This window comes from Tasmannia lanceolata, unplaced genomic scaffold (genome assembly GCF_043159265.1).
Source record: "Tasmannia lanceolata isolate RefF3 unplaced genomic scaffold, GAP_Taslan_0.1 ptg000011l, whole genome shotgun sequence".
Taxonomy (NCBI): domain Eukaryota; kingdom Viridiplantae; phylum Streptophyta; class Magnoliopsida; order Canellales; family Winteraceae; genus Tasmannia; species Tasmannia lanceolata.
The window spans coordinates 4,728,308-4,745,155 of record NW_027518688.1 but is presented as its reverse complement, the minus strand read 5'-3'; the positions used below and the strand labels follow the sequence as shown (position 1 = coordinate 4,745,155).

General features: G+C 38.2%; 1 protein-coding gene across 4 annotated transcripts in view; it reads right to left on the bottom strand.

Moving 5' to 3' along the window:
- LOC143886379 (zinc finger FYVE domain protein) overlaps positions 1-16,848 on the bottom strand; it is a 129,607-nt gene that overhangs the window by 30,018 nt on the left and 82,741 nt on the right. For 3 of the 4 annotated variants that reach the window (XM_077390325.1, XM_077390324.1, XM_077390327.1), the window contains 12 exons: positions 13,963-14,187; positions 11,687-11,777; positions 11,436-11,513; positions 10,716-11,006; positions 10,117-10,314; positions 8,923-9,402; positions 7,993-8,154; positions 6,988-7,317; positions 6,628-6,710; positions 6,427-6,531; positions 5,127-5,358; positions 3,948-4,298 (listed from right to left, as the gene is read on the bottom strand). In XM_077390325.1, coding sequence (XP_077246440.1) covers positions 3,948-4,298; positions 5,127-5,358; positions 6,427-6,531; positions 6,628-6,710; positions 6,988-7,317; positions 7,993-8,154; positions 8,923-9,402; positions 10,117-10,314; positions 10,716-11,006; positions 11,436-11,513; positions 11,687-11,777; positions 13,963-14,187 — 2,626 coding nt within the window. The remainder of the gene's footprint in view (positions 1-3,947; positions 4,299-5,126; positions 5,359-6,426; positions 6,532-6,627; positions 6,711-6,987; positions 7,318-7,992; positions 8,155-8,922; positions 9,403-10,116; positions 10,315-10,715; positions 11,007-11,435; positions 11,514-11,686; positions 11,778-13,962; positions 14,188-16,848) is intronic. The other variant, XM_077390326.1, reaches the window with a different exon arrangement.

Genomic DNA, 16,848 nt, shown 5'->3' with positions numbered 1-16,848 from the left:
TCCGAATCATTCTCTTGAAGCTCATCCTCTTTATGATAATGATCTGCTTGCAATTTTCCCCACACTTTCTCTCTTTTTTTAAGAGACGAGGTACCCTGAAATAAATAATTGTTCCGACGGAACCTTCTCCTGGAGAGTGCAACCCTCATGTTTAGTTGCCACCATTGAGTTTGGAACCTTGAACAGACTACCGGTGATAAGCCGGAGGAAGGGAGGATGGCGTCAGGTCATCATGCCCCTTATGCCCTGGGCGACACACGTGCTACAATGGCCGGGACAAAGGGTCGCGATCCCGCGATTGTGTGGGTTTGCTTCAAATGAAACCTCTTTTGATTGTCACGAAACCTAACCCATTGGTTGGTCTTACTAGGTGTTATTACATCAGTAAATATTTCAAGTCATTCCAAATCACGATTTTTAGGACTAGAAATGGGTCCGAAATAGGATGACTCTTCCAAGACTTTTAACTCGATTTAAATAACTTGTTTTTTTCGGGGATTGAAACGAAGCTACCAGGCTAGTGTCGACAATAGGAGCGGATTCGGGCACAGGTGATGCTGAATGCCAGACGACATAGGGTGCCGCCACGACAATTTAAATGCTAATCTCATATACGCATACGCTAAAAGAAGGAAGCTTAAGAGATTATCTATGGTTAAACTCTTCACAACTTATCAATGGATATAACCCTTTTGGTGGAGAAGAAGCGAACAAAGGTACGCTCGCTTGCTGTCATGTTCTCTGCCGCGGACTAGGATCGCTCGCCAGCTAGGTCAGATTGGAGCAACATTGTATGAGAACATATTACCCATCTTCGGGGACAAGGGGCGGAACAACCTCTCGATCTACTTACTGCAGCCCCTGACGGGTGTCGTCATCTAGGCATTCCCTGTTGCTCTGATCTCCCCTACGCCTATGACGTTGTCTGGGCCAAGAGCCATAGTTAGTTGTTGTTTCCATTTTTCTGGTTTTTTTCTCGTTGTTGATACCGACAATCTTACTCCCAATGGAAAGTGTTTGGTTGTCTTTGTTATGCTTCCACTCATACTTGTGCACGTACTAAATTCGATCCACGAGCAAAAAATGTCTTTTTCTTGGATATCCATACGGGCAAAAAGGGTACAAGGTGTATAATTTAGAAACTCGGTCCATGTACATTTCCCGCAAGTCGGATCACTTCGGAACTCTGTGAGAAATTATAGACTTAGGGCGGATACAGATAAAAAGCGGCGCCTTCGTTCTATACCTCGATGTTGATGGCTCGAACTCGTGTATAGGCAACTCGACTTGAGGAGCTTTACAGGAAGAGGACGAGTGCAGCCCGTAAGGCCCAAGAGACCAAAAGAGCGAGCCCCTCTGAGCAGCTGACACCTTTACATATAGCAAGCGATAGGGACCGCCCGCCGCCGGGTGAATTGGCTAGGCGTGGCCCACTTCTGTGGTCGACGACACATCTAGCTCAGTTTGTGCTATGGCTAGCATACAAAAGGAGAGCCCGCTTCCTATTTTTGTTTTGTTTTCTCTACGGATAGAAATAACCAATGATGAGCGTAGGATCCCATTAATAAAGTATTTTGCTTCATTATCGCCATGACAAGAAAGGATTCCACACCTTCCAGTTACCATCGTTTCAATATGTTGTGATTTTAGAAGAGGGAATTGGCCCCAAGAGGGTACCCAAACCAGTCATCATATTGGTCCATAAGCTCCACAGAATCCGAGACATCTATTCTGTTCACCCGATATCATTCCATTCCTTTCTACCTTCGCTTCGGCGTCAAAGCCTCAACCAAGCCTCGGAACTCTCAAACTCAGAAGGATAGGGTATACACCCTATCCTTCATAAACAGCAACACCCTATCTATGTTAGGTCCTATAAAATCAATATGTGACATAACCCAAACAACATAGGCACCCACGCTATTTGGAGTGGCTAGCTCAGATAAGCTGAGCTTGAGCTTAGAAACCATTTACCTATATATATATATATATATATATATATATATATATATATATATATAGAGAGAGAGAGAGAGAGAGAGAGGAGATGGTTTGTGAGCAGCTGCTCAGATAAGCTTATATGAGCGGAGTTCACAAACCATAGGGGGGGCCACATTTTTTTGGGGATCCAAAGCATTCATTTGGAAGGCCCTTCCATGGATAGGGTGTATACCAAAAATCAGCTCTATAGGATCATCCTAACCCTGCCATTTGTGGAGGGGAAAAATGGGCAGAAACATGACACAGTGTCTGCCCATTTTCCCCTCCACCTTTGATTGGGTTAGGATGATCCTATAGGGCTGATTTTTGGTACACACCCTATCCATTGAAGGACCTTCCAAATGAATGCTTTGGATCCCCCAAAAAATGTGGCCCCCCTATGGTTTGTGAGCTCTGCTCAGATCAGCTTATCTGAGCAGCTGCTCCCAAACCATTTCCTCATATATATATATATATATATATATATATAGAGAGAGAGAGAGAGAGGGGAAGTGTTGATGCTAACGTTAGCAGCTACTTTAGCTACTAACGTTAGCATAAAACAAGGGTGGGGCCACATTGTTGGAGTGATCCTAAGCATTCATTTGAAAGGCTCCATCATGGATGGGGTGTGTACCAAAAATCAGCTTCATTGGATCATCATAGGATGTCCATTTGTGGGGGTGAAAATGGACAGATACTGTTTGTCCACTAATCTGCCCATTTGTCACCCCACAAATGGACACCCTAAGATGATCCAATGGAGCTGATTTTTTGTAGACACCCTATCCATGAAAGGGCCTTCGAAATGAATGCTTTGGATCCCCCAACAATGTGGGCCCGACCTTGTTTTATGCTAACGTTAGCAGCAACCCTTTCCTCATATATATATATATATATATATATATATATATATATATATAGAGAGAGAGAGAGAGAGAGAGAGAATAGAGTTCCTAAGGTGTCACCTCATATAGCTTATATGAGGTGGCGCTCACAAAACATAAGGGGCCCACATTTTTGGGGTGATCGAAACCACTCATTTGAAAGGCCCTTAGATGGATATGGTGCCTACAAAAAATCAGGTCCATAGGATCATCCTAACCCTTCCATTTATGGAGGTTAAAAATGGGCAGATTCATGGAGGTTTATACCCATCCATTTCAACCTCCACCAATGGAAGGGTTAGGATGATCCTATGAAATTGATTTTTTGGGCACAACCTATCTATGTGAGGGCCTATCATATGAATGCTTTGGATCATCCAAACAAAGTGAGCCCCTTATGTTTTTAAGCGCCACCTCATATAAGCTATATGAGGTGACACCTTAGGAACTCTATTCTCATATATATATATATATATATATATATATATATTGACACACACACACACACACACATACATAAAGAACATATTAATTATTTTGCCTTAACTTATCTAACCTATTAGGGAGAGAACAGACAAATGATCAAAGATTAATGCAGCTACTATATTATTGGAAGTTGTAGTTAGTCATACTTTGCATAAGAAGTACATTACACAGTGGGAGTTGAAACAAGATACGCTATCATGCATTTTATTCCACGTGCATGCAACAAAGAGTATTCTCTAAATGGGAAATATGTGTATTGTACCTGAAACTTGTAGAGATAATTGAAATGACGATGAGTTTAGTTAGTCATACTTTGCATAAGAAGTACATTACACAGTGGGAGTTGAAACAAGATACGGTATCATGCATTTTATTCCACGTGCATGCAACAAAGAGTATTCTCGAAATGGGGAATATGTGTATTGTAGCTGAAACTTGTAGAGATAATTGAAATGACGATGAGTTTAGTTGGTCATACTTTGCATAAGAAGTACATTACACAGTGGGAGTTGAAACAAGATACGGTATCATGCATTTTATTACACGTGCATGCATCAAAGAGTATTCTCTAAAAGGGAAACATGTGTATTGTACCTGAAACTTGTAGAGATAATTGAAATGACGATGAGTTTCGCAATAGTTGCAAACACGGGCGAGAGCAGAGGCTGTATACTGACTCACAGCTGCATCCTGTGAAACGTTAGATGCAATTCTTGTTGAAATTACATTCTCCAACACAGGCATGGCACCATAACCAATACATAAGTCACACAAATCATCAATAGTGCCATAGTCATTTGCCAAAGGATCAGGTCTTTGAGGCAACGGCGTGACTGGAGAGGATGATTGAGGTAAAGGAATTGCATTTGGAGGAAAGAACAACATGCAAGCATCAGTGTAGTGACCATGCCTGAACATAAGACTAAGCATTTGCTGACGTGCATACTGCAAAAAAAATGAATAAATAACGAAAATTTTTCCATGAATATATAATTTTGCTTCCAATAATATACATTTTTTTAGCTGAATTCCACTAATATCCATAAGAACTCAAAAACCCACTGATTGCAAACATCCTAATATAGTGTCACGGAAGAAGCTGGTAGACTTTTTTCCTTTTTTGTGGAAGAGGTACAACTCAATAATGACGATAATATACCTGGAAACATGGTTTTAAATTTCAACCAAAATCCAAAATTTTGGTCAAGACAGAAACCGAAATTTCACAGAAATTATGAAATTTCGGAAAAATGCAATTTTTTAATTTCTTAGGCCGAAATTTCGTTACAATAATGAAATTTGATTTTTTTTTTTTTTAACTGAATTTCGGTCAAAATTTGGTTATTTCAGCCGAAATTTCGGTTACAGCTATGTCCGAAACCGAAATTTAAAACCTTGCCTGGAAAGCAATCTAATTATAAGATCTTTTCAAAAAACTCATCGACCTATGACAATTAAATTTCAATGTGATCATTTCAGGATTGGATATCTTGGGCAATTGGTCGAAGCTTTACATCTCAACCTTGAGGTTGTAGGTTGAAGATTTATATCTCAACCAAAAAATGGAATATACAGAAAACTCATAGGTAACATAGGTGGTTCCTGGTCAACTAAAGAATGAATATACAGATGACGCAGGACCTTATAGAGATTCAACTGCAAAAAGATATGGTTGGATGCATAAGTCGTAAACCTATGGTCGGAATCTACAGCACAGAGAAAATAAACATTTTTTTTTGTATCATTCAGAAAAAAAAAGCATTTTGTACTTACTTCTTGTAAATAGTTAACACATTCAACATATCTAACATTATCCAGGTTGCTGCGAGGACCATCTTCAAAATCTGAACTAGATAATGCAGAATGACTATTTGTAGCTTCTTGAAACCGTCTAGACCTCTCTGAACGCGGAAATGTGGAAGGCATATATAAAACATTAAGGTATGAATCAGCCGAGAGGGAATCGTCCAAGATTGTGGGTGCACTTTTTGCCAAATGTTCATACCTGTAATATGAAATTTAGTAGTCAAGCTTCACATGAAACATAAGGATTACATACATCCAAGGTTTCAAGTTTCAGTTTCAACATGCAGTTCAGTCCTGAAATAAATGGAAACATGTTGGTTTTGAATGCAAATTATAATGGAAATCTACTAAAACAAAGAAAACGTATAGAAAACCTATCCCAATGACGAACATTTAAAACGCTTGGATCGAAACGAGGGTTGGACTCTACTTAAAAAATGAGGGTTGGACTCTACTTGGATCGAACATTTAGAAGTATTCCTCCCCAAAGACGATTCAAATAGGTTGGACTCTACTTAAAAATTTTGGGGCTGAGAGTTTCCTCATATCAAACCGAAACAGAATTATTCCTAGAAAAATAAAAAAACCAAAATGTAGGGCACAAAAATTTTAAAAACACACCGTAATCGAAGGAGAAGAATGAAAATCTGACCCATATAGGTTTCAAACCTATGCCATGGCCGTAGGATTGCTGATGTCAGTGATACAGCCTGGTGAGGCCAGCAAGAAGCAGGGAGAGGGCGAGGGGTGAAGTTGAGATGTATGATTTTTTGCAGGAAAAAAGTTCACTCCCTGATACCAACCTAAAACCCTAAAAAGACGAATCAATACAAGAAAAGAGCGGTGGAGAAGAGAACAAGGGAGAGATGAGTTTTGGAAAGAAAAAGAAGGATTCCCACGATGGGGCACTCCTTGGTTGTTATATTAAACCCTCCCTCCCCTCAGTGACACTTAAACGCCATTATGTTCTACAATTTCCATATAAAGTACATAGTATTAGATGGATAAAACAAAAAAGTTGTGGTAACTGTAAAATTTGTTAGTAGTACCCATAAAAAAAGATGGCAGATGTTACAAAAGTAGCATAAAGAACATAAAGTGTTAAAATACAACATGTGATTTGCACGTAACATAGGCTTAAACTCAATTTTGATGGAATCTGAATTATAATGGCAGGAAGTATAGTACCACATTTTCTGACTACATTATATCGTAGAAAGTTAGAAGCTGACAAAATTTATAACATGGAACTTTCATTCTTACATACATGGAACGGACAGACGAGACATCAACTGGAGGACCTCCTTCCATTGTATTAATTATCTCCAGAATGACAGGCGTAGGATCACCCTTGTGCAATTGAAGGGCTTGCCTATAAGGGAACAAAAGTCCATTAGTCAAACACGCATAGAAAGGAACTCATCCCAGTTCTGCATGGATATCAGTGTCCTAAACAAATGGTACTTACTTGAATTTCACACGTGCTTGAGCATAGTGCTCCATTCGAATCAAAGCATGTCCCCATGCATTCCATACAGGAAAAGCATCAATCTGAAATATCAAACATTTCTTGGTTACAAAAAATACAAAACTGAAAGAATCAAACAAGAAGATGACACATTATATTGCCTTTCCTCAACTTGAATGCGTGGTTTTAAATTTCAGCCGAAATACCAAAATTTCGGTTAAAATTTCCCACCTAAATCCTAAATTTCGGCAAGAATCCCAAGTTTCGGCCGAAATTTCGGAAAAATGTAATTTTTTAAATTTTTTTCCAAAATTTCGATCGAAATTTCAGTTTTGTATACACAGCCATGCTATGTCCTACCTTGCACTTTTTGCATGTATACACAGCCATGCTATACCGTTCGTCTTCAATTAACCTATCACGTAGACGTGCAGATGACTCTTTGTCAGCAATGTCATCTAGAGAAACAACAATTCCTGAACCCAGAAGACTCTGAAGCAACTCAGCACGTCCTAGCCAGATATCAGCTTGTGACACAAGTTCGGACAGCTCATCCGTATATTGACTACCGACACTAGAGCTGCCGGCATCAGAAGACACCTCGTCAGCATCCCTACTTCTTTCCGAATTGTTTGACAAGTCACCACTCTCAGCAAGTTTTCTAAGCTGAGTTTTCGCATAAAGCAATGCCTGCACATATGGATCATGGACAAGTTATGTCATTTTCAGCGTAAACAACAGCATTCACGTTAAAAGGAGGCTCTGCCACAAATATCTCCAATATTTTTGTTAAAGTATAAAAGATAAATAACGCCTTTCTCCAATAGCTTAAGCTTTTGGAGTAACTAGTTGTTTAACATGGTATCAGAGCCAAAGCTCTCGAGTTCATATCTCCCAGATATCAAAAATCAACATGCAATGGTCGGCCCAAAGTGGGACCACATGTGCCACCTGTTTGCCAAGTGAGCCACACGTGCAGGGGAGTGTTAAAGTATAAAAGATAAATAACAACTTTCTCCAATAGCTTAAGCTTTTGGAGTAACTGGTTGTTTAATAATTTTCAAAATATCGCATTTTTTAATGTGACATTTTGATAAAATGACAAAATCCCGAAATAATCCTGAGACTTTAAAAATATAGGAATATTTTAATTTTCATCATAAAATATCGCGATAATATCACGATATTATCCCGATAGTTATGATTTTTTATTTTATATTTTTTCTTAAATTTTATATTTTTTAAATAAATTTATTTTTTCATTTTCTTCCCAATATAAACCTGAAACAAAAAATTATATATCCTGAGATTTTCCCTTGCCGAGAAATTCCCAAGAACGATATTTGTGACATAGAAAGGATGAACCTGCACAAAAGTTTCAGTTGCATGGTATGCTCGACCAAGAGTCTCCATAGATGCGTGTAGAGGCAATTGCTGGGAGCTCAAAATATTCTTCATCTGAGTAATACATAAGTCCAGACCACCTTTGGCAGATACAGACTCATCGCTGCATAAAGACAGCAGTACCTAGAAACAGGAAACCCTCAATTTCAGCAGAGATTGACAATACCATACGTAATCACAAACTAATTACAAAACGTAGGTTACGCATTTCAAAACACTAAAGTTAGATAGGGAATTTCTCATGTAGCATACATGGGTCAATTTAAAAGGCCAATCTACAAGAATGAAATAATGGGTACAGAGTTTCTAGGGACAACTAAGGTGAGTATTCTAAAATTGTTTGGTTACTTGGATAATATGCACATGTTAGAATGAGTGAGAACAGACAACCAATTGAGTAGTTTTATTGATTCTATGAGGATTATATGCTACCCAGCACTTCGGGTATGTTTGCTTGCGTAGGGGTGGCTCGGAGAGTTGTGGAATAAGAAGTCAAAAGGGAGGAGACAAGCATTATGATTTGTCTGGAATTACCTCGGGGAACAATGTAAGTAGTGTTTGGTTGCGCGGCATATACTCAGAGAGTAGGAGAATAAGTAGGGGTGTCATTACCAATATAGGGCGAGAGAGAGAGAGAGAGCATCATTCCCTAGGGAATTCTCCCAAAATTCCTTGCATTTGGAAGAATTTGGTCTAAAAGCCATAAGGAGGGGACACGGAATCCATGTCATAAGGAGGGGAACAATCCAAATCCAAGCCAAATTCTGACGGCTAACGAGATTTTGTGAAACAAAACACACCCTTCAATAAAAAAGTTAAAGTTGGACACTATAACCATGCAACTAGCCGGGAATGTAGCAATCAAGTGAAACTATGGCCTGTATACTGTACCTTGAAAAGAATTATATCCGGAGCACTTTCATATCGGTGAGATAAGCGAACGGCATCATCCTTAATCGGATCTCCTGTGAGCACCCATTCCTCGGAAATTGAAAATGAGGGGAAACGTTCCTGTCCATCTGCCGAGTATACACAATCCTCCTGGATACCCGACATTGCTTCCCAAGCAATTCTTTCGGATGGTGTCAATCCCGAGCTCTTTCTTTTTCGGTAAACTTCTTTTGGAGCTATTTTGATTCCAGTATCACGAGGAGTCCAAGAAAATGCTCGACGAGCCTCTTTCTGCAAGTTATTGAGACTATTTGTGAAGTTCGACCTAGCAGGCATGCCTGCTTTTGTTTTCTGCTTTGCTCTTGACCCTGAAATGGATACCCGCTCTCTTGAAGGGGAACTAACACTGACAGCAATTGCTTTGGCTGAATATTTGAGAATTAGATCATTGTCCCTCAAGGAAGGAAACTCTTTTAAGATCTGCAAATGTTATAAGAACTTAATTTAAGTGATCTAAGATCAGAATTAGATTTCGGAAGAATACGGCATGACTTTTGCTTTAGGGGCACAGTTTGGGTTTGAAGAAACGAGTTACATGACGTCAAAATTCCTTCCCTTATGTCGTTATATTTTCAAAATATAGCAATTTTATCGCAATATTTTGATAAAACAATAAAATCCCATAATAATCCCGAGAATTTAAAAAATATAGCGATATTTTCATTTACCGCGATAATATCACGATATTTTTCCGATATATTTACAATTTGTTTCATTTTTTCTTAATTTATATATTTTTAAATAGAGATTTGCTAGCCACTTTCGCAGAAAGCCATTTCGCGCCTGGGATTTGCATGTGATGAGAGCCATGTCAGATGAAATATATGAGTAAGAAAAAATCAGCCAAAAAGTCAACATGTGCGGCTGTCATCACATGCAAAAGCCTGGCGCAAAATGGCTTTCCACAAAAGTGGCTAGCAACACCCTTTTAAATAATTTTATTATATCATTTTTTGCGATATAAAACTGAAAAATAAAAAAGATTAATATATCCTGAGATTTTCCCTTCCCGAGAAATTCCCGATCACAATATTTGTGACATAGGGTATTATCACTAGGGAACACTTCTTTTCATAAAAAAGGGATTGTATGCCAAACAACCGATTTTTCAAACTAAGGAGAGCAGGGTAGTACCAAAGAAGCAAAGTGTAGTTGCTTCCTCATCAACAGAACTTCTAGAATCAAATTAGGATGTTCATGCAAAGCAGAACAACGCTGCTGCCATGGGGATGGTAAAGCTGCCAGAACACGAAGTCCCAATGCCCATGAATTAAGACGGGCAACTTCTGCATCAGACAGATTTCCAGCTCTCCGCTTCAGGAAAAAATGAACCTTCACAGAGGGAAAGAAGCCTTATAGAGGAAAGAAAAACTGTTGTGTAAAAGCAAGGATCTAAATTTCGGTTTCGGTTTCGGACATAGCCTATGTCTGAAACCCAAATTTCGGACATAGCCGAAACCGAAATTTCGGCCGAAATACCGAAATGGAAGTTTGGTAAAAAGGAAAAGCAAATTTCATTATTGTAGCGAAATTTCGGCCGATATTTTGGAAAAAATTTAAAAAATCACATTTTCCCGAAATTTCGGCCGAAATTACCGAAATTTCAACTCGGCCGAAATTTTGAATTTTGGTGGTTTCAGTTTTGGTCCCAACCGAAATTTCGGTATTTCGGCTGAGATTTAAAACCATGTGTATGAGTACATGAATTTTTGCAGTAGGGAACAATCTGATACCAGAAGTTGCTTTGAGCGCAGGTCAGACAACAGCTGCATCGCACCCATTGCAACAGGTAGAGCATCATCAGAATCACGTAATGAAGAAAGAAACCGTGAGGCTTCTGCGGGGCCCCCACCACTAAGAGGGTCGGCAGTAAGCAGCTTCACAAGTTGCCGTCCTTGCAGTTCTCTTCGTAAATCTATGGATAAGCCTGCACTTTCAGCTACTTCTAGAGCAGCCGAAACAGCACCTTTGCCAGCTAATCTCAGTGCCAAGCCTTCGGGATCTTCCTTACATTCAGCTTGAACCTGACAAAGTCAAAAAAATAAGAAAAGCATCGAGCAATTTTTTTTAGATTTTAAGAGAATGTTTATGGCATGCGAGCATGGATTTAAATTTCGGTTTCGGTTTTGGCAGAAAATGAAATTTTGGCCAAAATCCAGTAAATAAAAAAAATTAATTTATTATTTCAAAATTTAGGTAATTTCGGCTGAAATTTCAGAAGAATAATATATTTTTGAAAAAAAAAAAATCAAATTCTAGCCGAAATTTCCGAAACTCATGCCGAAATTTGGGAAAAATCTGAAATTTCGGGTTCGGGGAATTTCGGTTTCAGACCCAACCGAAATCCAAAATTTTGGTATTTCGGCCGAAATTTAAAACCACACATGCGAGGAATGTTACAAGGTCTATAATGGGTTGGCAATGATTTCCAAGATATCAAGAACTATTATCACCTCTTGCCAGCTGCTATGATGGTCATCCGCACATAGTATGTGATTGTATCTTTGCAGAGCTTGTCTCATTTGCAAGACCTAAAAATGTCCAAATGATTCTGTCATTAGGATACATAATGACCAATCCTGACAATACAAATCAAAGTAAATGAAAAGAAAAGAATTACCAAAGCTTATGCAGGGTTCATCAAACAAGTCTATGATACAGAAGTCGAAGGCATAATAAAAAGCAAAATCTAATTAATGAATACCTCAATCTTAACAGGATCGGTTTGAGGCAAGTGGCAACTGCACATAGTGAGTACGTCCATAGCAGCATCAAGCTCCCACCTGTGCAGAAACCTGAAAAAAATACATGCCAAGGTTATGAAATCATGATTTAACTGTGACCATAGAAATAAATGAATACAGAAGTTTTATGGTAATCTCATTATTTGAACAATCATAAATTGAAAGGAAAATCCAACGCCATATCTATTTCCCATTTCTTCGGACCAGATTAAGCCACAGTTAACGGTTAGAATAAATGGAATCAAGTGGAACTGAGAATTCAATAACCTCGGGAACTGGCTAAACTAGCATAACAGTCGTATCACAATGACATTTGGTGGGGCATGAATTCTGAGATCATAGAGAAAGCATGATAGTGACTAAAGAGAAAATAACTAATCCATACCACCCCAAACTCAATGGAACCAACTTAAGTTACTATGAAATGAATTGAACTATGATAACAGTTAGTAAAAGTGGAATCAAGTGGAACTGAGAATTCAATAACCCCGGGAAGTGGCCAAACTAGCATAACAGTCACATCACTATGTGATGCAGATAATAGGCATATTTGCCCATTAGGATTTTTATTTCCATGTTATTTAGTTTAGCAATTTATTTTCATGTTATTTAGATTCTAGGATACTTATTTCCATGTTTTTAGTTGTTAGGACTTTTTTTCCATGGAATTTTATTTCCATCCCATTGCGTATATATAGGCCTCATTGTATTAAGAATTATTAACTTTGATAATTATTAAATGAAGATTGATTGGCTTCTCCCCTGTACAGGTTTCTTCTCCTCTCTTCCCCGGTGTTGATGAGATCATTATAATTGAGTCATTGATTATATCAGATACTGAGTCCATGATGGCAGATACTGAGTCAGAGATCTCTGATATAGAGCCAGAGAGTATAGTGACTAATGAGGCCAACGACGATGAGTATGACAATTCAGATATTTCCAAAGGACTGCTTGCCGAGCATCTAGAGCGACAGCTGGCCACTTCCACAGTCCAGGTAGACATTGTGGTAGAGCCATGTGAGGTTGTTCCATTGACAGAGTTGACTGAGCACTGTCATAATTCCGCGGCGAGTGTCTTGTTTGACGAGCCATTACTTGAGACAGATGTTCAAGAGCATATTGTTGAGGATTGCACTATCTTTGCGCCGATTGAGCAGATTGTCGAGATTTGTACTACCACAGAGGCGCTTGTGATGCAGATTGATTAGGAGGATTGCCCGCCTAATATGACTATGCCAGATATGATTCTAGCAGATGACTTTGTTGTTGATTCGATTGCACCAGATGTGATACCAGTGGATGATGACCTTATTGAGCCTAGTCATGGATTGGTATTGTCCATAGCGGTCATGCCAGTACCACCCACCCAAGAGGAGTACGTTGCTATCTTTCCAGCCAGTTTGCTTCTTCGGTGTGGGTTGCGTTATTATGATTCTACATGGGCGATTTCTTCCCTCTCGTTCCACCGGTATTTAAGGCTACTCTCACGGTTATCATGTGCAGTAGACATCCCGAGTGCTTCTGACAGTTTCGACACATGCTGGTTGAGTGGGTCGTTTACATATTTAATCCAGGCGGACTAGAACTCAACGTCGAGTTCTTTTCAAGCGGAGGAGAATGATGCGGATAATAGGCCAATAAATGGCATATTTGCCCATTAGGATTTTCATTTCCATGCTATTTAGTTTAGGAATTTATTTTCATGTTATTTAGATTCTAGTTTTCATGTTTTTAGTTGTTAGAACTTTTATTTTCCATGGAATTTTATTTCCATCTCATTGCCTATATATAAGCCTCATTGTATTAAGAATTATTAACTTCGATGATTATTGAATAAAGATTGATTGGCTCCTCCCCTCTATAGGTTTCTTCTCTCTTCTCAGGTACTTCTCTTCTTCTCCCTCAAATTCCTCTATTCTTCTCTTCTCCCCTAATTTCTTCTTCTTCCTCCCCTATTCTTCTTCTATTCTCTTCTTCTCCTACTCTTCTTCTCTTCTTCTTCTTCTATTCTCTTCTTCTTCTCTTTTTCTCCCCTTTCTTCTATTTCTCTTACCGATCCTATACACTATGACATTTGGTGGGGCCTGAATTCTGAGATCATGACACTGAATAAAGAAAAAATAACTAAACCGTACCACCCCAAACTCAATTTAACCAACTTAAGTTAGTATGAAACAAAGTGAACTATGATTGTAATATTATACAGGAAACATCTTTTATGAATTTCACGTACTTGAGGGCAAGTCTTGCTGCGAGTTGTTTGTCTTTCAGCCGTAGACAGTACTGCCAACTGTTGCTACAAAAATTATGTGTTCCGTAACCTTGAGGTTGACCAGAGATTGAGTTACTTTCCTCTCCACGTTCGATCAGTAATTGAAGTAACGAATCAGAGGCACCATCACATAAACAGCGGTCCGAAAGGGCAAGTGCATCCATTAGCTTCCCTTCGTTGATTAATCTGTCAAGGGAGAATAAAGGTAAAAAATGACAGTCAGACATTGCGAAAGCACTTCAATTAGAAGTAGAATGAATAATAATATTAATATTTTTCCAAAGCTGAAATGAATATGCATCTGAACTGATTTGGTTTAAGCTATTAGTTGGGAGGCCAACATCTAAGCAATATTCTAACATCAATTAAGTAGGTTTTGGGTAAAAGTACCAGTTATGATTTAGAAAAAAAAAAAAAAAACGGTTTGTACTTCGAATCGGGTTTAAGAACTTGTCCAACAAATCAATAACTCGGACGAGTCAACTCATTTTGTCTCTACTCGAGGGAATACAAAAAGAATGGCCAAGTCGACAAAAAACTTAATCCACTCTGTTAAAGTATAAAAGATTAAATAACACCTCCAACAGCTTAAGCTTTTGGAGTAATTGGTTGTTTTACATGGTCTCAGAGCAAAGGTCCTGAGTTCAAACCTCAAAGTATAAAAGATTAAATAATTCCTTCCCAAACAGCTTAAGGTTTTGGAGTAACTGGTAGCTCCACACACTCAACGATGTCTGGGTTAGTCATTGACCGGATGGCTCAACAGTCTAGGCATTGGGAGAGTGCATGTCCCTGTCCAAGTTTTTAAAAATTGAATTAAATAATACCAATCAGAAATTATGGGATTAACAGCTCACTCAGAATCTAAAACAGAGTGGATGTGACATTGTTTATATTTTCTTGATAAGGTATTTTCATACGAGGCAATCATGATATGATTTTTGCTTTTTAGAAAGATAGGTTGTGTGTGACTAACACCTTAACTAAACTGTTGGACGGTTATGTGTGCCTAACACATTAACAAGACTGTTTGACACTTTTATGTGACAAGCCTTAGTATATATTCTTCAGGATCCATGATGTTCAATATTTCCCTTTCATTGATGTAGATCTAATATAGATCTACACGTAATCAGCCCTATTTATGTACTTTTAAAACGTCGTGTCAACTGTTTTATAAAAAAAGAGCCCCTTTACTTGTATTCTAACAATAAATGGATATTGATTTTGTGTACAAACACCCTTGTGGATGTGTAAAATGTAAAGTATTAAGTATTTTTGTAAAATCAGTCCTTTTAAGCAAAGTTTTGGGTCGTAATTGGAGATTCTTTTCATAAATCATTACTTAGGGTTGTAAATTCAAGTTTTGATGGATTTTTATAAGAATAAATCATAACTCATAAATACGATATACCTACGAAGGTGACTTCTAGGGTAAAGGATTTACCTAGATTTATATATATCAGTAACTTAGGATAAATTATAACAAGAGAGAATTAATAGGTTGAGAAGAACAAATTAAGTTACGGATGAGTTTGTAACACTTGGGAAAATTAATTGACACTTTGACATGTAATATTACAGGGTTACTTTCTGATTGATTCATAGAGCATCTCATATAGATTCCACACTCAAACACAAAGGCAAGTGATAGTTGACTCACACAATAATGGTTTCATTAATGGCTTTGATATTATAGTTTTGTTTCCTATGATTATGTTCATGTTCTTCGTTCCTACATTTTAGAACTGCCAAAATATCTATTGAAATAATTGTTTTATGATTCTATATTTTTTTGTTGGCCGTATGAATACACAAGATGATTTTGAGCAGCATTACTTCGGTATGCGATGGATATTAATGCCCGTTTGTTTTATATATATATATATATATATATATATATATATAGGGCTTATTGTTCCTGCGCTCGAGCTCAAATAAGCTTATCTGCGCTCGAGTGCAAAAAACAGGGTGGGCCCACATTTTTTGGGTGATCCAAAGCATTCATTTAGAAGGCCCTTACCTAAATAGGTTGTCCACAAAAAATCAGATCCATAGGATCATCCTCACCCATCCAAAGCATTCATTTCCCTTCATTTTTGGATGGGTTAGGATGATCCTATGGATCTGATTTTTGGTACACACCTTATCTATGGAAGGGCTTTCCAAATGAATGCTTTGGATCACCCCAAAAATGTGGACCCACATGATTTTTTTGTACTTGAGCACATATAAGCTATCTGCGCTCGAGCGCAGGAACACTTTTTTGATATATATATACATATATATATATATATATATATATATATATATATATATATAGAGAGAGAGAGAGAGAGAGAGAGAGGAAAATGATTGTGCGCTCAAGTGCATACAAGCTTATATGCGCTCGAGGGACAAAACACATGGGTCCCACATTTTTTGTGGTGATCCAAACCATTCATTTGCAAGGCCCATATATAGATAGGGTGGGCACAAAAAATTAGCTCAATAGGATCATCTTAACCATCCAAAAGTGGAGGGCAAAATGGGCAGATTTGTGGACAAACAATGCCTGTCCATTTTGCCCTCCACTTTTGGATGGGTTAGGATGATCCTATGGAGCTGATTTTTTGTACACACCCTATCTATGCAAGGGCCTTTAAAACGAAGGCTTTGGATCACCCCAAAAATGTGAGCCCACAAGATTTTTTTGCACTTAAGCGCAAGATAAGCTATCTACGCTCGAGCGCAGGAACACTTTTTTGATATATATATATATATATATAGGAATGATAGATGCAAGGGAGCCCTTGCATAAAGAGCTAAAAAGGGCCCTTGATTGGTTCCACGCCATTGAGTGTAACC